At 32.2% G+C, this 27,349-nt stretch overlaps 1 protein-coding gene across 1 annotated transcript; it reads left to right on the top strand.

The window, feature by feature from the left end:
• The first annotated feature begins 9,617 nt into the window (after positions 1-9,617).
• On the top strand, positions 9,618-25,907 carry LOC139495902 (uncharacterized). The gene is made up of 5 exons (XM_071284309.1): positions 9,618-9,736; positions 15,725-15,799; positions 18,891-21,235; positions 21,943-22,105; positions 24,015-25,907. The coding sequence occupies exons 2-5, from the start codon at positions 15,748-15,750 to the stop codon at positions 24,467-24,469; spliced, it is 3,015 nt and encodes a 1,004-aa protein (XP_071140410.1). The 5' UTR covers positions 9,618-9,736; positions 15,725-15,747; the 3' UTR covers positions 24,470-25,907.
• Positions 25,908-27,349: the final 1,442 nt, after the last annotated feature.

Consider the following 27,349-nt stretch of genomic DNA (forward strand, 5'->3'; position numbering starts at 1 on the left):
GCGTGCACGTTAGATTTTGGTAAAGAAGACTTTTTTATTGTAAACATTCTTCACCGTCTCGATGCTTCAGAAGCAGAGAGTTTTTTTGAATAGCTGCCAATTTCTGTCATAGTAGAATTGATTCAAGCCCATTTAATAACAGTTCTTCCAACTTGATTTTATATTTGACTGGTTATTTCAAGCATTACTGTCAAGTTTTGTTATAATCAGCTTAATAGTTTTAGATAACATTTGGTTTTTATAATATTTATAGGAAACTATACTTCCGTTTTTTGCAACCATTCTTCCAAAAAAATCCAGATCACGTCGCATCATGAATGAATGTAGTATTCACCAACAAAAATTAATGATCAAATATTTTCAAATCTGAATACAAACAGTGGATTATGATACAAAAGATGATTTTAAGAAGATAAACACCACTAATGTACCTGTTTGTTTTCATTATAAGATCCTCTTGGGTTCATTTATATACATCTCATACCTAAATATTTGTATTTTAGGCTAATAAATAAATTTTAAAAAAATGGGGTTACTATCACACATTTATGAAAGAAATGTGACAAAAAATGAGTAATTGATCTGTCAAAGCTGAATAAACTATCCATATAAAAGTTTACCTACACCATGGAGGTTTCAATTTATAAGGCCTACTGATGTAAAACTTATAACTTTACCGCGGCAGCGTTCGAGAGAGGGACATATTATCATCGGAATTCCTTATAATAAGTGCATGATGTGTTGTCAATGTTTCAAAGTCATTTACATTTAACTGTTGTTTTTTTTTTTTTTTTTTTTTTTTCAGAAATACCTAAAAATAAGTGTTCTTTTATAGCCCAATATAGGAAATAAGAAAACAAAGTTAGACTGAAAAGCTTCCCAAAACATGGAGTATGGCTTGCTCAGCCTCTACCTACTAATCTTATGGAAGAGTCGTATTTCAAGGCAATTTTCCCTCAAATATATTTTTGGTTTTCTGAAAAAAAATATTAAATGTTTTAAGGATTTTTTTTTAATATGATTGTTGACGTGTGCATTGAAGGTGGTGGATGTGTTTTTATATCGTGCGACAATTTTTACCTTTTACAGAGTACCTAAACATCTTATTGGGCTGAAAGTGCAGGAATACGCATACAATACATATTTATCACTTACTTAAAAAGAAAATTGCAATTAATTGATCACATTTCCAATTTTTCCAACAAAAAACAAATTTTACCTGACGCGCCAATCATTCAAAATGGCGGGCTTTTACAAAAGTTAATACTGCAGCCATGTGTGCCCTTAAAATTACTTAATAAGTAATAAGTTCATTCCATTTGCTTATATTACATATTATCCTACGCATATTTCCTTTAAAATTTTATTATTTTAAGTGCACTTGACCGATTTTACATTTTTTTTTCTCTGGCCACGTGCGTTTGATATATATTTTTTTTTTTAATTATTTTTATATCCCCATAGTTATTATATTATTTGCCAATTGAATTAATTTGAATTAATTTTATTTCAGGAGTACATACAAATTCATATATTTTAAATACAGTCTCAAGTTCAGATAAATTAGTTTATTGTCTGTTCAAGTGGGATTTCTTGACTAAACACTTAACACCCTTGTACAGTTTTCCTTCATATTTATCATCTTATTTGCCAATTAAATTTCATTTCAGGAGTACATACATAATTATATATAATTTAAATATAGTCTTAAGTTCAGATAAATTAAATTATTGTCTGACCTAGTGTGATCTTCTCACTAAACATTTAACACCCTTGTATAACCTTTTCATCATATCTATTATCTACTAAAGACTAATATACTAGCAGTTATTATTCTTATATACATCTTATCCATTATTAAATAAAAATAAATATATATTTACTAAAACAAATAGACCTAAACTTTTTGCATTAATAAAGTTAATACATGACTCTGCTTCTTCACTAGTGCTTCCAGCTGTCATTATTTATTAAGCTTTTAAAATTATAAGGAAAAGCAACTGTCTACTAGGGTATACGGAAGAACATTAGTACCTGGCAAATATTGTACTAAATTGAAACACAAATGACTGAGCATAAGCTAGAAAAATATCTCAAAAAAACTTTCAATCCGCCTATTGGTCCGTCTAGACTTGTACCAGTTGTGTTGTCCGACAGCAAAGCAAGATATTTACAAAGTGAATGTAAACTGTCTCCCGAGATAGATATCAAATGGTGGTTTAAGTCAGGTCAAACTTCAACAAGCGGTCTTGCTTGGCTAAAAGACAACTTAGCGTCTAAAATTGGACATCTCGATAATATTTCCCTGTACGTGTGGCTAGGTACATGCGACTTCACAGATTATAGTCGTTGTGATAAGATTATCACATTAAAACATAACCCTGAGGAAGCAGCATCACAACTTATAAACAATTTAAAAGAATTTGCAACCCTTCTAGCTGAATATCCTGGATGTAAAGTCACATTTCTAGAAATCCCTATATTTTCTATATACATTTGGAACCGTCTTCATGATCACCCTGATCCCAACAGATTTAAAGCAGACGACAATACATTAATCAAGCAAATTCTAGTTGTAAATGACCAGATAAGAGCCTTAAACAACGATCACTCGTCAAGATCTCCAAGCTTCTCAGCCGACATATATCATCCAATTTCCTGTAACTCGAAAAACACACACAGGCATGGTAGAGACTTGTACAATTTTAACTTATACCTTGATGGCATTCATCCAAAAAGTGCGTTAGCCAGAGTATGGCTTCGTAAATTAGCTCACAGAATTAAATTGGACTGTTGGTAAAAGAAAATAAAAAAAAAAAAAATATTATTATAGATAATTTAGTTCTTTTAAATTTTAATATACAACAAATTTATATTCCACTTTTATTATAAAACTGTATAAGGCGATGGTGGGGCTTACCACAACGTCCTTACAGTAATCGCAATAAATATTTTGATGGACATATAATATTTATATTGAATATTGCAACTTTCTTACCATTTACATCATAAGTATTTAGAATTTTCATGATGAATATCCAACCGTATAAAGTTGATAACATACAGAAAACCAACTTGGTTAGTGTACATACACTTCCTCAAAATAGTTACAACAATAACTACACTCTCAATATAGAAAAATCACTGAAGAAAAAGCTTGAAAGTACTAAAAGATCTGTAATAGAGTATGTCTATACTGGCGGTGGCGTTACTATCAAAATGGACACCATATCTTTTGAACTGTTCATATATGCTCTGGAGCAATATTTTAACGATCCTTCTTTCAAGTTTCATGATTACCGCAAAACCATAGCAACAGACAAAGGAGGAAATAATGTTCAATATACCTACCATATTTTTGACAATCCAACTGATAGTTACACAATCAATGCATACCTAACAAAATGCAACTTACTAATCAATGGGAAAAATGTGGACAAATTGTTCTATAGAGATATTGAACACATACACAAGATCATGTCTAATACGCAAATCAATGGTGCAAATATAAACACTGACCTCCTGAATAAAAACCTAGCATCAAAATTAATTGAGGCACTAGATTGTCTTAAAAAATCAGCAACACCGAATCCTGGCTTACCTGAGAACAAATCTACAAAAAGTTCAAATGAGGAACGTTGTATTAAGTGCAATAGGAACTGCAAATCTAGGGCAGTATTGTGTCATAACAATCACTGGGTTCATTATAAATGTGACAAGTTGTCTGTAGAAGATATTTCCTCCATCGAAAAGAATGATAAAACATATCAATGTAAAAGTTGTGACAGTACAAAGGTAAATATACTTGACACACAGAGGGGCAATGGTGGGACTTACCACAACGTCCCTTCTGTGTTAAAGTACCACCAATCCCATATAACTTGTACTACTAGTCCTGAAACACATCTAAAAACATATGGAAATAGCATCCAGTCAGAAGTAAGACATATTACTAGTGCAAGAGCCATACTTATAGAGGAGAACCTTATACAATGCTCTGTATGTGATGATGCCCTAAATGATACAGAAAATATCTGTCCAGAGTGCAATTTAGTATGTCATAACAGCTGTCTTGATACCAATACAAATTCCTGTTACACTTGTGCTGGCTTGTTAGATCAGAGGTCCAGTTCAAATACATTAGAAACAGTTTACAAACTCCATACCTCTACAAATTCTATCTTGGTACAGGACATTATTGATCAATCTCAAGATGGACATCCATTATCTACAAAATCTTCAAACCATTCGGATTGTCTCAACACACAGTTACCCAATCTCAATACTAAAGACTTATCAACATCCTTTTCAGATCTAGAAACTGTTGTTCAAACCACATGCAAATCTATTGAATCTAATAGCCATGTAGCTAAGAGTAATCACAACAACATTGAATTAGCATGTACCAACACGTCTGCAGTACCTAAAACTGCCAATCCTTCCATTCCGGATATTCCTATGCCTCACAATCATCATGTTACAAATTCAAAAGAAACAAGTAAAAAAGATCAGGGTAAAGAAATTTCGGCCAAAGACTTTAAACTTCTAGAGCAAAAGTTAAAGAAAAAAGAAGAACAATTAAAGATTAAAGAAGCTATATTAAATGACAAATCAAATGACAAGTCAAGTATTTTAGATAGACTATTCAAAGCAGAAAGTAGAAACCTAGAACTAGAACAATCTCTTAAAACCCTAAATCAATGTTTAGATAACTCTGTGAAGAATCAAGCCCACATGGATAGTAAGACAACTGACAACCATAAACAAAAACAGCCAGCTGAAGATCTCATCAGAGGTATACATGAAAGAGTAACCGAGTACGTCCTAAAAAAAGTTGATCGGGAACTTAGTCTTCTCCAATCCTTGGATACAGATAGTCCTCTACAAGAGAAATCTACACATGTCAATAGTGCTCCAACTAGCTCCGTCCAACACAACGTTGAATATGCAAATTATCGCAATAGTGCTCCAACTAGTTCCGTCCAACACAACATTGTCTATGCAAATCCACATTTTCCGAGCTACCCATACAACACTCACTATTCCAGAGATTACAATATTCCAGCCACTAATTATAATAGTACATCACATTATCAGTGGGGCAATGGTGGGACTTACCACAACGTCCCTACTGATAGTCATGATCCGTGCTATCCACACTCTCACAACTGGAATAATTATCAGGACAATATCCACAAGAGTTACTACCCGGAAACAAGTACTCCAGATTATTATACCCAAGGTAACTGGTGGGGCAATGGTGGGACTTACCACAACGTCCCCCCAGAAACCTTTCATCATTCTCATAATCGGCATTCTGCAGAAAATCATGTTTGTTTTTCTAATTTAATCTCACTTACTCCGACTCAACTTTCTGCTAATTCTGCTAGTAATACAGAGGCAAATTGTAGAGAAAAAACATCTACTGCAAGATTTCATAATTCTTCGTCTTCCTCTATAACGAACACTCCAGAAGAGAAAGATAAAACTTCTCCAATACTTCACGGTTCAAGAATAGGTCAACCTCTATATTATTCACAAGACAAATCGGAGCAGGATTTTTTATACAAGGAACTGTTCCAATTCGAAAGGCACAAAATGTTGTCATAAACATCGACACGTTACTTACTGAACAAATGAATACAAGCAGCGATGGAATTATTGAATACGATGTTTTAGATTTTAAAAATGACTGTATAAATGTACATTGTGTAAATAAAGATAAAGATGTACGTAGCAACTCTACTCTGAGAATTTTAGATTTTAACTGCAAAAACATATTGACATGTGGTCCACTATTTAAAGAGTTGGAAAGCAAAATTGATATATTTCTTCTCCAAGAACACTGGCTATATGACTGCCAACTAAATCTATTACAAGAACTACATAGTGATTTTACTGGAACGGGTAAAGCAGTTGATTCTAATGATCCTATTCAACCTCTTCATATGCCTCGTGGCTATGGAGGTGTAGCTATATTGTGGAAAAAGAATCTTGACAAACTTGTTACAACTTTACCAATTGGAAATGAGAGAATACAGTGTATTGAGTTGTCTGGAAATCAGAAACTTTTATTTATTTCTATTTATCTTCCTTGCAAATCGTCAGATAACCATCTAAATGAACTTTATGAATGTATTGACCAATTACATGAGATCATGGAGGTTTATAAAACCACTCACCAGATAATTATTGGTGGAGATTTTAATGAAAATATTTTTAAAGAAAATAACTCTAATAGAAAAAATTATATACTTGATTTCATGTCAGACCATAACTTGTCTACTACAGAAGTTGGAATTACCTATACACATACCAGTGGCATATCATCTTCTGCAATTGATTATATACTTTACCAAGAGAAATTTAAAGATTTCATAATAAATATTGAAAAACCTGACATTATTTCAAACGTCTCGGATCATCTTCCAATTCTACTACAACTCAAATATAAATTTCCCTGCATTAATTCCGTAAGTCAAACACAGGTGACTACCCACCATAAGGTCAAATGGAACAATATAGATAGAGATAGATATAAAATTCTAGTTGAAGAAGGCATAGCTCTATTAAAAGTCGATCCAATGAACCCTAATGAACTGGATCAAGCTTTTCAGACTCTCAACCATACTCTTACTAAAGCTACTTTGGCTGTTGCTCCCAAAAAGAAAAAAAAGATACGGAAGAAGAAATTACAAATTATGACTGAAAATATTTCTCAAGCAATATCAGAGAAAAAAATAGCATTCTTTCAGTGGAAACAAAATGGTCGTCCACCTGACCCCAACCATCCTCTTACTATTCAGAAGAAAATCACAACTTCCTCTCTTCGTAAACAATGCAGAATAGAAACTGCACTACAGAGAATACAAGAACGGCAGAAAATCATTGATGCAGGGTATAACGATCCGGCACTTTTCTACAGCCTTATAAAAAAACAAAGAGGTAGACTTTCACGCTTTATTGAGGAACTAACTGTTGATGAAGAAATTTTCCAATCTCCCGAAAATGTAATGAAGGGCTGGAATAAACATTTTGGTGACCTAGCAAAAAAGTCCAACAATAACTCTTTTGACACTAATTATCTAAATTCAATTGAAAAAGAAGCTACCCATATTATTAACAATTGTAAAGATACATATATTCATCAGGAAATTTCTACTGAAGAGATAAAAAGAGCTGTCTCAAAACTCAATACAAACAAAGCTGAGGATTTTTATGGTTTAACAGCTGAACATTTTATCCATGGAAGCGAATCTTTATTACAACATTTACAACATCTATTGAATATCTGCTTTAAATTCTGCTACATACCGGATTTACTGAAAATCGGAACTTTATTTCCTGTGTTCAAAAATAAAGGGGATGTAAAAAATGCCAAAAATTATAGAGGAATTACTATAACTCCAACATACTCAAAAATTATAGAAAAAATATTGAAAGAAAGAGAAAATCCAAAAATTATAATTTCACAAAACCCTCTTCAAAAAGGATTCACTGAGGGCACGTCTCCACTGATTTGTGAACTTTTTATAGAAGAATTTGAAAGGGAAAGCAAAGACCTTAAACTTCCAGTCTACATAGCCTTATTAGATGGCAAGTCAGCTTTCGATGTTGTGGTACATGCTAATTTGATCCGTCGTATGTTCCAGATAGACTTCACGGAACAATCCATACTATTACTAAATAATCTATATGTAAATGCATCTTCTCTTATCAAATGGAATAATATAATGTCAAAAGAGATGTTCATGCTTAACATTTTAAGTACATCAGGTCTTGGTGGAAGAGTAGGGAACATAAATTGTTGTGCTCCTACATGTGCTGACGATGTAGCACTTGTCTCCAACAACCCTCTAGAATTACAAACCATGATTAACATTGCTTTGGATTTTAGCAAAAGAGAAGGGTATTTATTACAGCCTACAAAAAGCGTTATTATTCCAGTAAAAACATGCCGCAAATTTTATGAAATTGAAGATGGATTTTGGAAATTAAATGGAAAAAACATGCCAATTGTTTCGAACGCCTCACACATAGGAATTCAAAAATCTGACAAAAATTCTGCTGAATCGACAGTAAATGAAAATATAAAGAAAGCACGTAGAGCAATGTACAGTTTAATGGGTACAGGCCTCCATGGAGAGAATGGTCTAGATAGTAAAACTTCAATAGCATTGATAAGAACATATATTCTGCCAATATTAACTTATGGTTTGGAAATTTTATTACCTAAAGGAAAAATACTAAATAATATATCTATTCAATATAAAAAATGGATCAAACAAATTCTGTCTTTAAATTCTAACGTAGCAGATTCTGCAGTTTATACTTTATCTGGTTTACTCCCTATAGAAGCTGAAATCCACGTCAAAGCTATCAATCTTTTTGGAAACATATCTAGAGCGAATTGTGATTCAATTGAATGGCGGATAGCCGAAAGACAGTTACAGATAAAATCTCATAATAGTTGCAGCTGGTTTATTGAAGTCAAGGAATTATGTTTAAAATATGAAATTAATGACTTATATGCTTATTTAACCAATCCGTTATCAAAATTCCAATGGAAAAAGCTAGTTAAATCCAAAATTCATGACTATTGGACATCTAAAATTACTGATGAGTCAAAAGGTTACTCAACTCTTAAATTTATGGACCATAAATATAATATTGGATCTGTACATCCTTTAGCTATATCAGTTAATGCAAATCTAAAGGACATCAGAAAAATTCCTGTACGTCTTAAAATTTCAACTGGGAACTATATCCTACAAACCCACAAGGCATCATTTTCAAAGAATAACTTTATAAGTCCAACTTGTAAACTCTGTGGTAAAGCGGATGAAACGGTGGAACATTTTATTCTATTGTGTGAAAAGTTAGAAGAGACAAGAATACCACTTTTGTCAAAGATCTTAGATAATGGAAGCCTGATCCTAGCCAAAGTTGCAACTTCGTTTCCAATCGATCTTATCCAACTAATCATCAATCCGTTCTGTTATGTAGACATTAATGCAAACAGAGCTGTTTTTGAGGAAACCAGTAATATTTTGGAACCCCTGTGTAGACAGTTGCTTTATAATATGCATAACAAACGCTATGCTTTATTAGCTAATATAGATAAGCAAGGCAGTAGAAAATCTAACTTCTAATTGCTTAATAGTGTAGTTTAGTAAGATTGGCCTTGCAAGTACATATCGGGCACACATGGTCCCAGAATGAGTTGTTTTTGTATTCAAAGAACATTTTAGTTTTATTTCTATCAAAGTTTTTTCTAATGTTTTATTTTGTGTATGTAACATAAATTCTTGAGGTGGCGGAAAATTTTAATATATGAAGTGATGCGCGTTGTATTGTGTTATATTGCGTATTGACATTTTCCTCTGTGTGAATGGAGGTGTGCCTTGATTGGCAGAATTACGATTACAGATACAGAATATGTAATTATTTATTTTATGTTCATTTATTTATTAGAAAATATCTGGGACTATTATACTAAAGCTATAACGTTTAATAGTATAGTATAATAGTCCCAGAAAATATTTACAAATTTTCTTTTTTTTTCAGTTTACAGGAGAAATTAACCCAAACAGAGCCCCTAAGCAAAATCAGGTACTAAGGGACATAACCGAAAACTCTCCTGTCATTCGGTAAATAGGTCGCACCTGCCATTTTGTTGTTTTTTGTAGGTTGTAGCATCCAGAAATGGCGTGAAGCGAGAATTTCACTTAAACAGGTAAGGATGCACACACACAAGATATTGTAGAAAGTAGCATCAAAGTATTTATTTGGAATGATGCATATTTTAATACTTTATAAGCGCCATAATCAAGACCCAATTAGTTCTTGATGTATCTGGCCTTGACCTGAGTTTGACCTGTATTCCATTTACTGTAATAAACAAAGCCGACATTATACTATGTCATTCTCTTATCATTTCCTTCATTTCAAACTTTTTCACTTTAAACTAAAAGTTAAAACCTTTCACGTTAGTTGGCTACTGATGAAGTCGTACTTTTTTTCTATAAATTTGATTAGTGGCTAACTATCCATAAATAAATTTATGATGTGGCTTTCAACCTGGCCTGTAAAGACTTGTTTATTTTTGACACAAATTTTTGCTTTATCAGAGGTTTGTACTTTATAATAATGAGTATATATTATCTAAGGCCTAATGAGAGTCAGCAAACCTACAGTTGGCCTTAAATTAGGTCACCTAATACAATACACCTTTATAATCCTAGTCCAAATAATTATGACTCTGGCAATGCCAGCCTTCGTCCTAGAAAAAAATGAAATAGCCTTGCCAGACGTCATAATTATTTGGACTACTAGGATAAGGTGTATTGTATTAGGTGACCTAATTTAAGGCCAACTGTAGGTTTGCTGAACCTTGTTAGGCCTTATAATTAGATAATATATACTCAGAGGTCATAATTATTTTGACTAACCTTATCCCTATTCCCGGCTTGAACTTTTAACCTCAACAACAATTACTTTTCCATTGTGGCGTCAGATATTTTGTTTTATGACGTCGAAATTTTATGGGACCGTGTGATATCCAGCAATGGCAGACAAATAGCGATAAGGTGAAATACAGCTGAGTTTGACGGTCTCACTAATTAGCGACAAGAAGCGACAAAAAGAATAATATTAGCGACAAGAAGCGACAAGAAACTATTTAGCGACAAGAAAACATATTTTTTTTTATCAAAATTACTTATTCCAAATAAATATTAAAAGAATATGCAAAAGAAAACAATTTTAATGACAAGAAAGTTAATATTGATAGAAAATAAAATGAAACATAGATCTAATTCAGTTGCTACATTTATTTACATGATATTTTATTATGTACATGTATAACAGCAAGTATTACGTTTACCCTGTCATATTATTATATAACTTTTACTTGTGTTTAAGAACAATAATATATTTATCTTATAATTTGTTTTTAAAACTATCTTTGTACAATATATAATAAACGTACATGCACAAATGGTGCAATACAAAAGAACTGAAATCAAACAAGAGGAAAACATAATTAAAATGTGATCTTTTTCATCATTTTATATTGTGTATTGCCTCATTTAACGATATTTATCATGTTTATGCATATTGATTGACAAGGTTGGGCGGTAAATACCACCCCCGGTATTTACCAGTGGTATTTACCGCCCCGGACAATACTCCCCAATTGGTCAATACTGGCAAATACTGGTCAATTGAAATTTTCATGGTTGTTTCTACTATAAAAAGAAGTAAAATCTTGATAAAAAGTCAAATATAATGTGTCAGCTTATAAAGGTAATGAATTTGATATGTTTTATTCATTTATAACACTTATTCTTACTACTGATTTAAAATTAAGTTTTTAAGACCAGTATTTGCCGGTATTTCCCAGTATTTGCCAGTATTTCCGGGTAAATACCGGTATTTACCACTGGCATGGTCAATACTAGTATTGACCGCTTTTTTGCCAACCTTGTTGATTGAAGATTTAAGGAAATCAATGACAATCTTGAGTTTTCAATAGGTGTTCACTATAAGTATTTACAATAATTGTATATTCTGGCGCATGTAATTGTTTAGTCTGACGCGTGTACAAAGTTGAAGGTGTTAATTGGATGTTATCATGGTTATTGTAGCAATAAAACAAGGGACGCGCGCCTCGTTAATCTCATTTGATGTTCTACATTGTGTATTACCTTATGGTGAAGCCACAGCTAACGTTGGTCCTATCAGGAAAAATGAATTGTGCAGTTTGAAGTAAATGATATTTCATGTTTTTGTTTCAATAAATCCTTCAAAGGAAAGGTGAAAAATCTTTGTTTTTATTTTCATTTTATAGCATGTGCATTTTCTTTCATTTTACAAATGTTTAATTTCTTCATCTGTTCATATAATATTAGAAACTACACGATCCCTTCCTCACAAATGTTTAATTTCTTCATATATCAATATAATAATAAAAATTATCAATTCATTGCCCGTATAATAAAAAAGACTAAATGCATATTTTTTTATATTTAATAAAAAAAAAGTTTTCTTGTCGCTAAATACATTGTAGCTTCTTGTCGCTTCTTGTCGCTAAAATTATTCTTCTTGTCGCTTCTTGACGCTTCTTGTCGCTAATTAGTGAGACCCGAGTTTGATCATGTTGATATAGGATTTATTCAAACTAAATACATATATATACAGTTGTTTCCCAATATGTATTGCAAGTGTGACATTTGAAAGGTGAAGTATTTTGCATGAATTTTAACCATGAAAACAGGAAACAAAATCAGACAGCACTCAAGAAATTATAACTTCTGAGTGTAATAATCACAACAATAGGTATGATACAGGCTAGGCCAGTTCCGGGATACAATTTTTAGACAAATCTGTCATGTGACTTCAGTCACCATGTAACAAAAAACCGTCATTTCAAACACATGTTGAGCAAACAATTGAAAAAGTTTTATTTTATACTGCACAAAATATTTGGGAAATTAAAGTCTAATAAGATGTGATCACATTCCCTCAGTTGTATGGCAATCATGATTACATACTTATGTAACATAAATTATTTCTATACTACCCCGTACAAAATTATAAGGCGTATTACGCCTGGAAATAAGGCGTAATCCAGGCGTAAGTGGTAGTTATATGTCTAGATCCAGGCGTAAGGGAGCAGGAAACGTAAATTTGTAGTCCTAACGGGCGTAGAAAAAAAGCAGTAAACCTTGTGTAAATTGAAAAAAGCAAGGCAGTAGTTTTCTTACGGGCTTAAATTGAAATAAGCAAGGCATAAATTTTTTTACGGGCGTAAAACTGTTGGTATGGCGTAAATAGAAATACCCATAATTCTTATTTAAACTTAAACTTATTTGAGCCAGTGTCTGCCTGAAATGTATTTATTTCTATATTAGCTTCTTCAATGGTTAATGTTTCATGTTTTTTGTCAAACAATAAGAAATAAAAGCAACAGTACAGAAGTTTGTATCAAGTACACAGCTAGGTTAATACACTGAACTAAAATAAGTGTAGTATTATGTATGTTATGTAAGGATATTATGCCTGGTTTATTTATTGACCAGACATACTCATTTGCATATTACGCCTATTTTTTTGTGAACCAGGCGTACTCATTTAAATATTACGCCTAATTTTTCGACTGGTTTACGCCTCAGTTACGATTGGTTTACGCCTGGTTTTTCGCTGGTTGACGCCTGGACATGCATTTTGTAAACACTTCAATGCCGCCAGGATAAAGTATGACTGTTACGCCTGGTTTCCGTGTCATATAAGGGCGTCACAGTTCATACAGGACCCTACAGAATGGGTATAAAAGCGCTAGAAACTTTTTATAAAACAGGGATAGAAGGGCCTTCTATCTGGTAAACGACGTCATTAAAGCGTGGGAAATTAATGATCTCTTCTGTTGAAAGACAATTTTCCAGAAATTATGTATTCTGAAAAATCAATAAGCTAGATACAGGATTAGACATTCCTAATGAGACATACAAACTGTATCAAGTTTTACAGATTTTAGAAATCTCAAGTCAAAGTGAGTCGAGGGAAAAAAAAGTTTGGCCCTAATATCATGAATATAGAAATTTAGGCGAAATAGCATAATATTGTTATAAGATATGATTTTAGGATTTCCTACTTTTTGGGACACAGTTGTGGTATAACCCAATGAATTGATCAGGCACTTGTCAACCGTCAGTCTTGAGCAACAGTGGCAAATCCAGAAATTTACTAAAAAAATCTTCAGTGCTGTACAACTTTGTACTTTTTTTCGCTTTCAATCTTTTATATCTGGGCGTCACTGGTGAGTCTTGTGTGGACGAGGCGCTTTTTTGGCGTATTAAATCTTAAACCTGATGCTTTTTGTTATTCATTAGTCATGTGTTTCTTTGTCTAATACGTTTTCCTATTTATTTGTATTGTAGTCCTGTAATATTATGTTGTCATTTCTATGTTATATTTAACATTGCCATTAAAGTGCGAGGTTTGGCATGCCACAAAACCAGGTTCAACCCACCATTTTTTCCTTTAAAAATGTCCTGTACCAAGTCAGGAATATGGCCATATCGACATTAACGCTTGTCCGATTGTCCGGGACAAGTGCACACAGGTGTCGGGCAAGTAGATTCACCATACTACTTGTCCGATGGGACAAGTGAAAAATCAAGGTCAGATAAAAATAAATCAAATTCAAGACTTATACATTCCCAAAATATGAATGATTGTTTTATTGATCATACTTAATGAAATAATTATTCATTGATTGAACCAGAGACATATAAAACTTGTATAATATGTCTCTGATTTGGAGTATTGAACATGCTGGCAGCCATTGACCAGGGGGAGATAAGTAAGGGGAAAGAAACCAATGTTAATGTATCTTCTTAGTATTAGCTTCCTTGAATTAGGAGCACCTTCATATGGAGTTTTACCTAAACTTTAAAATATTAAATTAAAGTATGTTTCATTTGATTTTGCTTTTATGCATAACAATACATTAAAAGAGGTTTTATTTGATAAGATCTATGACATGTGATATAAAAATTTAAGATGAAAAAAAAATAAAAAAAAAAAATCTAAAAAGGCAGATTTTTTTAGTGAAATGTGTATGTACTTCATGATCATATATCAATGTATATACAAATCAAAATAAATTGTAAAAGCTTGTTTTGACATCATCAATAAATTAAAAAGGTTTACTCATATACATGTTCAAGGTGGCCAGGTGTATTTACATCCTTGGTTTAACCCATACCACTACTAAAGAATGAATAGGTACATAGGGGAACGTAGTGGTTTGGGAAGAAATGATGATTTAATGATTGACAAATGATAGTGACATTGAGTCAGAGAACACAGTCTTGCAAAAATACTTTCATTCTGAAATAATGAAATGTATTTTGATGCGGTATTCATATAACATTACAAAATGCTCCTTTTATCATGTTTATTAGGTACAATCAAAGCCCAAGTGTTATTATTGCATAAATCATCAATATGTTAGATTTTCAATTATGAATTCGGACAAGTGAGTTAAGAGTTCGGACAAGCTGATTTTCTTGCCACTTGTCCGAAGGGACAAGTTAGAAAAAATGTTAATGTAGAGGCCTGTGTGTGTTACAATTTAACGTTGCGTCGTTTGTTTTCTCTTATTTTTGAGTGTAAATTGACATTGCGATAAGAGGTGTCACGGTACTTGTCTATCCCAAATTCATGTATTTGGTTTTGATGTTATATTTGTTATTCTCGTGGGATTATGTCTGATGCTTGGTCCGTTTCTGTGTGTGTTAGTTACATTGTAGTGTTGTGTTGTTGTTCTCCTCTTATATTTATGCGTTTCCGTCAGTTTTAGTTTGTTACCCCGATTTTGTTTTTTGTCCATGGATTTATGAGTTTGAACAGCGGTATACTACTGTTGCCTTTATTTAGTTGGTATGGTACATGTACATCAAACTGCAAATCTTCATAATCAATCATTTTTCCCTTAAGCACTTTTTAACATGTGTTTAAGCAAATTATGTCTTTGAAACATCATGAACATGTACAACCACAACACAAATGCAAATTATATTACAAATTCAATTTATTTCATAAATATACATGTATAAGTTGATTTATTTAACATATACATGTATATATAGCAATAATCATGATGTACCAAAATCCTTTGTAGCACCCCTGATAATATATTTACATGATGTTTTTACAGATAGAAAGAATGAAGAAAGAATAATGGATTATATCATTCAGGTCAAAGAAGAGCCTATGGATGAAACCTATGAAGGTGAACATTTTGAACTGTATGATAAAAGAAGGTATGATTGCCAATGAGACAACTCTCCACAAGAGACCAAAATAACACAGAAAATAACAATTGTAGGTCACCGTAACCGCCTTCAATAATTAGCAAAAGCAAAGCACATGCTGCATAGTCAGCTACATGTACATTTGTACATGTATAAAAGGCCCCGAAATGACAATGTAAAATAATTCAAATGAGAAAACTAATGACCTAATTAATGTCCATTACACACAAGAGTTATTTGATTAGAGTTTTGTATTTAAAGTAGTTTTATTTTTAAGCCCTATATTTGGCCCGAGACCACAATTAATTCTCCTATCATTTCTTTATAACGTTTTGTCGCATTAAAAAAAATTGAATTGTTCTTTTTGTCTAATTTTTTGTGTGAGTAATGTACAGTTCAAGTCCCAAAACATATGCAATTTTCATCATACAAATTTGGCCAATACACATCCATACCCCTATAGGCAAGTCAAGAGATGTTCCGAAAAGTGTAAATATAACCTTTTTGCACCTGGCCTAATCACTCTTTCCTTATTAAAATCAGTTAAAATAAAACATCCAAAAGTTTATTTCAGCTCTCTTCTTTCATTCCCACCCCAGAAAAGCTAAGAAATGAATGAGAAAGGGAAAGAAAAAAAATAAAGAAAAAATACACTATAATTAAAGGGAACTATATTCGTGAACAACGAAAAGCGGGGTCATTAATTGTGGTCTTGGGCCTATTAGGTGCCAAAAACTTGACCAATTCCAATAAAACTTGGCATGATTTAAGCTTAGTGTTTTATGAGTCAGTTTACAAAGTTTCATAGCCATATGATATATATTTTAGAAAATGTGATATTTTTTATATCTCAACTTCGGTTGCTGAATTATGACGTATAGATAGAAAAATTTCAACTTTCAAATTTTGGCTTCAAAAATCCCCCCAAAACACCAAATTGCACTTTTTTATGTCTCAATGTATAAGATATTATCTATTCAAAGTAAAGGATAGCATACTTAATGTATGAGACTTATAAAAATTTGACAAAAGTTAATTTTATATGTGCCTATGCCAAAAAATAGAGGTTTTCAAATGAAGCGAGGCCTTATATGAAATGTAATATTTTCCACTTACAACAATTTTCTGAAGTTGTTAAGTTAAAACAAAACATTTAACATATCATAAATATTCTTTTCATGTAAATATAAGTTTCAAATAGTATAACACATGAGTTTTACTTGGTCTTAAGCAATGTCAAGCTTAAAATAACAAGTTGTCAATTTAGGCCGTTCCCTGTATTTCCATATTTAATTGCATATAAATGATATTGGAGATGGAAATATGCTTCTTTTTGCCCAAATCCTTGCTAAGATATGATCAAATATGAAGCATGGATGTAACAAGACTGTTGCTTTTAACTATATATGTAGACAGTATGGTCTGAAGCAAAGTTTTTTCAATTTACTGTTTAAAACCTGCATGAAATTTCAGTCTTAAAATGCCAATATTTTAACCACCAGCCATCCAAAAGAAGAAAATAAAGGTATTCTGTGAAACAGACAAGTTTGAACAACCAGTAATAAGTGCTTTTGATATAGATTCAGTGCAATCTGTTTAAAGAAATACAATTTTTAAGTGCATAGAACTTCATATTTCACTTGCTTCGTACGGACCGCTAGACCTAGACTATTAAAACAGCACATTTTGCACTCTTTTTATGCTTTTATCCACCTTTCTTTATGTTCAGAGTTCACAAATGAGTAAAACACATGAAATAAATACCACAAACACAAATAGATATCAGAAAAAAAATGTCAGAGAAAAATTAAGAATGCTGCTTTTGCAAAAATATTGAAAAAAGTGAAAAAGCTACTTTTTGGGCATATTAGCTGAATAGTGACTTTTTTTACAAATTTCTATCAAATAAAAGTGGAAACCATTTCTTCTCATATAGTTTGACAAATAAATACCAATAGATCATTCAGAGAAGTTGTCAAAGTATAAATTCAAAATTTGCTGAAATGCACCTCTTAGGCCCGAGACCACAATTAATTCTCCTATCATTTCTTTATAACGTTTTGTCGCATTAAAAAAAAATTGAATTGTTCTTTTTGTCTAATTTTTTGTGTGAGTAATGTACAGTTCAAGTCCCAAAACATATGCAATTTTCAGAAAAATTGCATGTTTACATCATACAAATTTGGCCAATACACATCCATACCCCTATAGGCAAGTCAAGAGATGTTCCGAAAAGTGTAAATATAACCTTTTTGCACCTGGCCTAATCACTCTTTCCTTATTAAAATCAGTTAAAATAAAACATCCAAAAGTTTATTTCAGCTCTCTTCTTTCATTCCCACCCCAGAAAAGCTAAGAAATGAATGAGAAAGGGAAAGAAAAAAAATAAAGAAAAAATACACTATAATTAAAGGGAACTATATTCGTGAACAACGAAAAGCGGGGTCATTAATTGTGGTCTTGGGCCATTTAAGAATTGAATTATAACATGTTTAAAGGCTATAGATGCAATGTTACCATGGTTACCAAGGTTATTTTACATTGTTTTGCAGTAGATTTCTTTGTTTCGTTCTTAAGATAAAAAGTTGAACTCTCACTAAAACCAGGAAAACAAAAGTAACAGCATGTTCTAACTCTTTAACCTTACTTACATGTTCCAAAATTTTGAAACTAAGGTGTAAAAAAAAAATGTTTCAAGAATATTAAAGGGAGATAATTCAAATTATTCCTCAAATGAAAATTGAAATCTTTCAAATATATTTTATAAGTACTTGAAGTTTAATCACTGAAAAAATATATTTATTTTTGTACAACAATGTACAACATGTACAAGCAGACATATGCATTTTACCACAAGATTTAGCTACACAAACATTTCACTGTTCATTCAAATATATTGTGTAAGGCGACAAAGCACAGATAAAGAATTTACTAGTGTCCTGGCCTCGCACTCATGCACAACAGACATCAAAACCAGGTGTGAAAATAACCAGATGTAGTGGATATATTTATCTCTCAGTTGAATTTCACTGTTATTGTTAGATTAACCTTATTCTTTTGTTATTGCAGTCATTCATTTAGGAACAGAACTTCATGACAGGAGAGCTCCAGATTTTTATCAGATAGAGCAAAATACCATTTCTGAAAGGAATTCGATCATAGATGGCAATGGTGACAATGTTCTCTTTATAGCCGAACATATTAAATCTGAACCAGATAATAAAAACAAGGGAAGTAATTCAGAGGACCATGACAAAAGTATCAGCAGCAGAAAGAAGACGAGAATGTCGAGTTCATTATTAAAAATTCTCAATGCTAGCCCTCAACACAATGGATCAAATGTAACCATGGTAACAGATGAAAAAAGTGAAACAAATCGTAAAAGGTCTCAACCTACTTTATATGGTTTACTAAATGGCACAGTTCCTCCTATACCTCAGACTTTGGTAGTTACAGATAAAATTGAAAATGATGTTCATATAACACACATTACAGCACCATCGTCCGCAAAATCAGGGAGCAGTTCTACTTTACAAAAAATGCTCGCTTCTCCATACAGTGGAAAAAGTCCCCTGCTGTCTTCAATGTTAAAGACCCCTACAAGAACTGAGTCAACCATTGACAGCGTTTTCTCAACCCCTACAGCTAACTCAAACCAGGTTAATTCAGTACCATCTATTCAAGCTCACAGAAATAGGTCAAACTCTACACCAGAATCTACAACGAAAAGGAAACTTCCTGTTTTATTGAAAATGGGACCAGATATTCCTTTAAAGAAAAACTCTAATGACAGACAAAATTTAAGCACAATTAATGAATCTGTGACCAAGTTTACAGAAGCCAATTTAACAAAGATAAATCCAATAATTGACAAAACTTTATTGCCCGACCCCCATCCTGGCAAAATAGTACCAACAGAGTCTTCCATTGTGAATTGTAGTCCACAGAATAATGGTGTACCTGCTGGACTACAAACTGATTTTATAAATAGATGGACAGAAGTTATTACACAGAAAGTCATCGCTGAATTCTCTAAAGATGTCAACGCAACATTAAACTCTTTTGTGAAGAAGGCTATAATTGACAGTATAAAAGATTCTTCCACTAATCCTGTGCCAATTGTTCCTGCGCCAACATCTGCAAGTTGTACAGAAAAACCAGTAACAGGTGAAGAGAACCAAGTTTCATCGTTAGCTAGTTGTTTATTACAGTCGCTTGCAGATAAAGTAAATGGATGTGGAATCAAGGACATTGCAAAGGGTCTGAATGTGGAAGATGATATCAACTTAATAAATGTATGTCAAAACATTCAGAAAAGTTCACAAGATATTGCAAAGTTGTTAGCTTCATCTACCATGTCTACTGCTAGTGAATCGGATCACAGTAATACAGTGACTTTTCATGAACAAATTCCAACTAATTCAAAGCCTACTGTCCAAAAACTTGAAATAGAAAAGGAGCTTCTGAGTTCTACAAATAACTCTGCTCCAACTGTCCCACCAGAAGAAGTGAAAAAGCTAGTTTCAAATTTAATAGGCTTAACAAATAAATCAAATGTAAACAGGACAAAACCAGAAACACCTGTTCAAGAAGCACCTATAGAATATATAATTATTCCATCAGAAAATGATGCAGAGGAAACAAAACCAGTAGAAACCAGTTCTGTCAAATCTCAACCAGTTCCTGTGTCGCCAATAATCACAAATATAAAACACATGCAAGATAAAGATGGTAAATTTTTAATCTTCTCCTGTAAGATATGTGGTAAACGATTCCAACATCATGGCACACTGAGTGTTCATATGCGGACTCATGTAATGGAAAGCGGGACCAGCGAATTCAAATGTGATATTTGTGGTAAGCTCTGCACTGCTAAACGATACCTTGATATTCATATGAGAACACATCAGAAAAGGGGATCGTGTCCTGTGCCGACAAAACAACTAGTGTGTGAAACATGCCAGGGAGAATTCACTAGTGAAGAAAATTTGTTGATTCACAAACGGATGCATTTAGGTGAAAAACTGTATCAGTGTGATGTTTGTCAAACAGGATTCACCAGAAAGTCACAACTTTCAATCCACATGCGAATCCACTCGGGTGAAAAACCTTACACCTGTAGTATATGTGGTAAAACTTTCCGCCAAAGCAATGGACTTAGCCTCCACCTGAATGTTCATGCAGAGGATAAACCTTACAAATGTGAGATATGTGGGTCAGGATTCTCACGTAAAGCTCACTACGAGAAACACATGAGGAAGGAGCGCGGAGAAAGACCGTTTAAGTGTGAGGAATGTGGTAAAGGATTTACGGACAAGTTCAATCTACGAATGCATACCAGAACTCATCTCAAGTCTAAGCCACATCAGTGTGATGAATGTGGGAAAAGTTTTGTTCAAGTTGCTTATCTAAGGGTAAGATATCTTCTTAACCAAAGTTATAACATAAAAAATGTATGAAAATAAGAAGATTGGGTATGATTGCCAATGATACAACTAACCTATAGCTGAGTATAAGCAAAGACAAAAAAAAAAAAAAAAAAAAATATAACAACTCTCTCACAAAGAAAACAACTAAATGCATTTCAAACTGTGAAATACAATGCAAAAAAGAAGATGTGGTATGATTGCCAATGAGACAACTATCCACAAAAGACCAAAATGACACAAACACTAACAACTATAGGTCACTGTAAGGCCTTCAACAATGAGCAAAGCCCATACCGCATAGTCAGCTATAAAAGGCCCTGATAAGACAATTTAAAACAATTAATGGCATACACTGCAAACACAAGAACTCATTCTGCATCATGCACACTTAAAATGTAGTTAGCAAAATATGCAAACAATAATATTACAATAAGGAGATGTGGTATGATTGCCAATGAGACAACTATCCACAAAAGTTCAAATAAATTGGATGTTTATTTACATATACATGTAGATACTGGCATCATTCATACTGCATATGAAGTTGGTTTTACATTCTCGATGTATTTGTATTTTATATGGACTTTTTGCCTTCAAAATTTATAGTATAAAGTAAAAAAAAAAAAAACAATTAACATAATGTCATTGATTTTTTGAAACTTTAAAATCAATTATGAATATTTGTTTCTCAGAATCACAAGAAGTTCCACACAGGTGAGAAGGGTTTTGATTGTTCACACTGTCCTGAGAGGTTTGAGTTAAGAAAGGATTTAAAAGACCATATAGCAACAGTACACAAGGACAAAGAGGACACCACAAGTAGAGGCAGGAGAAACTCAGCCAAATCATTTAACGGTTTGATTTTAAAATTTGTATGCCTAGAAAATAATATTGCACCGCACTTTGACTTACACCACAAATGTTTAGATTCTATCATGACAGAAGAACAGTCCTTGTTGTTCTTCAAATTTTCTTCAAACTGTTAAAATCAGGTGTTTACCATATAATTATTATTACTGATATATATAGGAGAATAGACCTTCGTATAGAATGAAAAGTAGGGCTTTTCTGCAAAATTTATCAATTTTAAAGGCAGAAAAAACAATAAGCCAGTTATTCATAATTTAACTTCCCAATGTTGCATTAACATATACCTAAATAGCAAATATCTTTAAGGTCATTGAAAACTATACAGGGTCACATTTATAAAGTGGACCTGATGAAATTTCTGGTTGTAAAACCAACTGGTCTAAAAAAAGAAACATGGCAAATTATGTCAAATTACAACTTGTTATTTTACCAATCATTTTTTCAGCATTAAATATGATTAATGACACATAGTACACTTTCAAAATTAGGACTTCACCTCCTCTATCCAACATTTGTTTTAATGAAATACTTTTTTACAATTTTGGGTTTAAAAAGGAATAAATGTTTGAAATGAAACAATTAAATTAAAATACAGGTGAGGTGTCCAAGATTTGCATACAAGATCTGACATCACTCCGTTTTACTTACTTTTCTGGAATATAGCATTAGCAAATGAAATGTCAGCCTTCAAATTTTGAAGATGTGTTATTGATCAGATACAATCAGAGGATCTTAAAATCAGATCGTTGTAAGCAAAGCTTGGTCTCAGGAACTGTATTTTGATAAGATTGGAAATTAAAGAAAATAGGATCAGATGAAAAATTAGCAATACATTTATGTTCATGTTCGTACTAATTCATGATTGAAATTTGCACTTTAAGATAAAATGCCATATGTTCAACTCTAACGGTTCATTTAGTAACAACACATGTTCTTAAAATATATTATCATTCTCATTATAATAAAATTAACGGTACCAATTTTCTTGCACCAGATGCGCATTTCGACAATACATGTCTCTTCAGTGATGCTCGTGGCCAAAATATTTGAAATCCAAAGCTTATATAAAAGATGAAGAGCTATAATCCAAAAGGTCCAAAAAGTATAGCCATACTTAAATTCAAAAGTATAGTTTTTTTTCATTTTCTATACTTTTGAATTTAAGAATTCTCATATATAACACTCACTCTTTGAGAATAATGTAATTCAGAAATGATTGTGTGCATTTATTATTGTAATTTTTATAGAATGAACATAAATGCAAGATAAATTATTTCAATTTTAGGAAAAGCTACATACAGAAATACATATATTGGATATTAGGATGTGATTTCTTAGTATTTCAAGAATCCCCCTGATGCATTGTTTGCATAAAGAAAAACTTCACAATAATTTCTGAATTTACAATATTGAATTTGTAAAATCATAAGGTTTATCTCCCTTTGCACATGGTTTGAAAAAAATATACTTTAGTACATGTAACATGTGCTTAGTTCATGTTTTCAACCTTTTGTCTCAAAGTCAATTCTCTTATTACCTATCAAGTTGTATAGTTTGGAAATTAAAAATATGAGGACCGAGCATTGACTTGTTCACATTTTCAGCACTGATAGTAAAATGAATACCATTTGAAAATAAGAAGATATGGGAATGATTGCCAATGAGACAACTCTCCATACATAGAAGTTTAGAACTAAAGGTCTTCAAATGGCCTTCAATAATGAGCAAAACCATACCTTATAGTGAGCTATAAAAGGCTTGAATGACAAATGTAAAACATGTAAAACCATGCCATTTTTGAATTTTAACAGACTTACCTCTAAGGATAATTTGAGAGCTAATTTTTACTTTTAAGCACAAACAATGAAATAATAGACAATGATTTCCATTTTAGGGACATACAAGGATATAATGGATGATGATGATGAAGAAGAAATAACATCAGAAGAAGAAAGTAAAGATAACAGTGATGAAGAAATGGACAAAGCTGATGCATATTCTGACATGATCATGCACATTGCTACAGATATAGACGGGTCCCCGGAAAGTCGACAGTTCGGTACGGAGGAAACAGACAATTCAACTGACATGCTTGAGTTTGTAAATGCTAGTCAGGATTATGCAGACAATTTTACAGATACTGATATTAAAACTGAGCCAATAGGGTTTAACGAACTTAAATCTAGATTAGGCGATAACAAATATATTAATTTTGATCCTTCAATTGTTAAGGTAGAACCTGAAGAAATCATTGATGAATCAGCATTAGCAGAAAATCCTGTAGTTAGTTCAAGGGTTAATGTAGAATTTAATACCTCAGTGGTAAAATGTGAACCTTTAAATTCATAGTTGTGAAAAGCCTGTAAATGATTGGTCCAAAATATTCTTTGTACTAAGTTTCATATGTTAGAATATATTATTATTATTTTTAGAATAAGAGGATATATGTTAACAGTTTTTCATTTTTTTTGTGTCGAGAAAACAAACTATACTTTTGAATAAATATGACAACTGTTTAATCATTCCAGCAGCGTAAATGAAATGAGTATTCAATTCATTTTTTTTTACTACTGGTATGCTAGCATCTATGGAAAACACAAGAAAGATATAAATAAAATATTATAAATTTTTGAATAAATGTAATGGGGGAGGATGGGGTGGAAAAGACTTTTTAAAATCAATTTAGTCAAATCAACAGCTAAGTTTCACCATGTGAATCCATCACATTCTGTAACCAATCAGTATGCAGATAACATTTCATCTTCAATTTAATACTACTTGGAAAAAAACTATTCTACAATGTTTTGATTATTAAGATATCACAATAGGCCAGTCATTTATTGTGCTTTGATTGATAAGATATGAGATCCACTGTCCTTTAATGAACTGAGAGACTACTGCCTTAGCCAAAAAATCAAATGAAAAATATGTATGCCTAAGCTTGTCAAAATTGTTTCAAAACCCACTACCACACTATAATTAATATTGACTGCTTCCTGTTTACCTTCTATCCTCTTTCAATAATTCTTGAATAGCCCTTACTATATTTTGAGTTGCATTTCTCTACTTGCATATTTGTTCCTGCATGAATTCTTAAATAAATATTTATATAAAGGTTTTAATACATACATGTAAATGACTTAAATGTTAGTACCAGCATTTATAGAACTGTCTTCAAAAGGTCTATATTCAGGATATTTCTTGATGATAGGGCATTTTGTAACAATGTTTAAGTGTTTATTTAATTTTGTCTAGATGAATAACATAAAAAAAAATATTGTTTTGTCTTTTTATGTTTGTAAATTATGCTCAAATATTTGGCACATTTTGAAATTATTTCTAGTACTTATTGCTGAAAGATCAGCCTCTTAAACACAAGGAACACAAATTTTGAAAGAAAGTAACCTTTTTAAATAAAATCAAAATTGAGCATGTACATTTTGTACATCAATGAAATTCATTACTGTTTTTAATTTATAAATTCATATTTTTGTTTACTCGTAAAGTGGAGAAATTGTAAAATGGTGTTTAGACCTGCATTAAGACATGGATGTGCAATTTACTTTATGTGTGTGCTATATTTAGAACTATATATATTGTTTAAGAAATGGTATCTAATGTACTATTACGTATTAATGTTTCAATGAATTTGAAATATATATTTGTTTTCTTTACCGTTTTGTTTTAAAATTTGTTTTTGTTTTTAGTGTCTATACAAACCTGATGAGATATAGTTATACATACTATTGTATATTTATTATAGCAATTAATAAAATTCATAATCTGATTAGTATATGAACAAATATATCTGACTCAGGAGTCTGTAATTCAGTAGTTGTCGTTTGTTTATGTGTTACATATTTGTTCTTCTTTCATTTTTTTTACATAAATAAGGCCGTTAGTTTTCTCGTTTGAATTGTTTTACATTGTCTTATCGGAGCCTTTTATAGCTGACTATGCGGTATGGGCTTTGCTCATTGTTGAAGGCTGTATGGTGACCTATAGTTGTTAATGTCTGTGTCATTTTGGTCTTTTGTGGTAGTTGTCTCATTGGCAATCATACCACATCTTCTTTTTTATATTAAAAAAATATTGAAAATTTTAACAACAGAATTGGGACAGGATTTGAAGTTCAATTTGATAGAAATAGTTGTCGCTTTTGTATTTTATTTCTTGAAGTATGACTAGAAATTTCACTAGTTGTAGATAGATTATGAAATAGACTTGAGGTGAACAGGCCTAGGATAGGTAGTATGATTCAACAGTTTTAAATAAGCAAGTTGAAAATATTGGGTTTATCAGTTTTTGAGTTTATTGTTTTTCTACATAAATCAGACCTTTTATAGTGTTCTGATTTGGCAGTTGTCATTTCAGGGCCTTTTATTGGTGGCTATGTGGTATGGGTTTTGCTCATTGTTGAAGGCTGAATGATAGCCTATAGTTGCTAACTTCTACTTCATTTGGTCTCTAGTAGAATGTTATCTCATTGGCAATCATACCACATCTTATTATTAGAATATTGTTATAAATGAGTCATACAGATGTAATGGGCTAATTGATTGTCAAATTACCAGATAGAACAATGGACCGAATGGGATGTTTTTGGATGGATATATTTATGACAGATGTATTTGGCCTATTGTAAATGGACCAGACAGAACAATAGACTGAATGTGAATGTGATGATTGTGGAGGGATATTGTTATATTTGAACCAATACCACATACATCACATTTATATGAAGTCTTAATATCAACAGAGTTTTCTTCGCTTGTTTTAGATCTAATTCGTAAGTTGAGTTAACATGTGTTTTTTGGCTAGGATTGAAGGACGAATGGACACAGTTTCAAGATGAGAGCTTGTGATGTTGGTTTAAAGTTTAAATGGCATGAATATGGAAACTTGATCATTTTTATACCCACCCTGTAGCCGGGGGGGGGGGGGGGGGGGGATTAGTTTTACCCTTGTCCGTCTGTTTGTACTAACATCAGCCCATACATACCTCCCAAAATTGGTTTCCATTCTCTAACTTTAGTTTGCCTAAACTACATGTTATGAAACTTAATCGCAAAACTCATTACCACAAAACACAGACCAAGAATGTTCAATGTCTGACTTCTAAAGACCAAGGGTAGGGACATTTGAGATTATACATTCACCATTCATGCATAAAAAGTAAGTCTATCTTGATAACTATATTGTGTAAAAATGTGTGAGCATTTGCCATCA

The sequence above is a fragment of the Mytilus edulis genome, chromosome 11, assembly GCF_963676685.1.
Source record: "Mytilus edulis chromosome 11, xbMytEdul2.2, whole genome shotgun sequence".
NCBI classification, from domain to species: domain Eukaryota; kingdom Metazoa; phylum Mollusca; class Bivalvia; order Mytilida; family Mytilidae; genus Mytilus; species Mytilus edulis.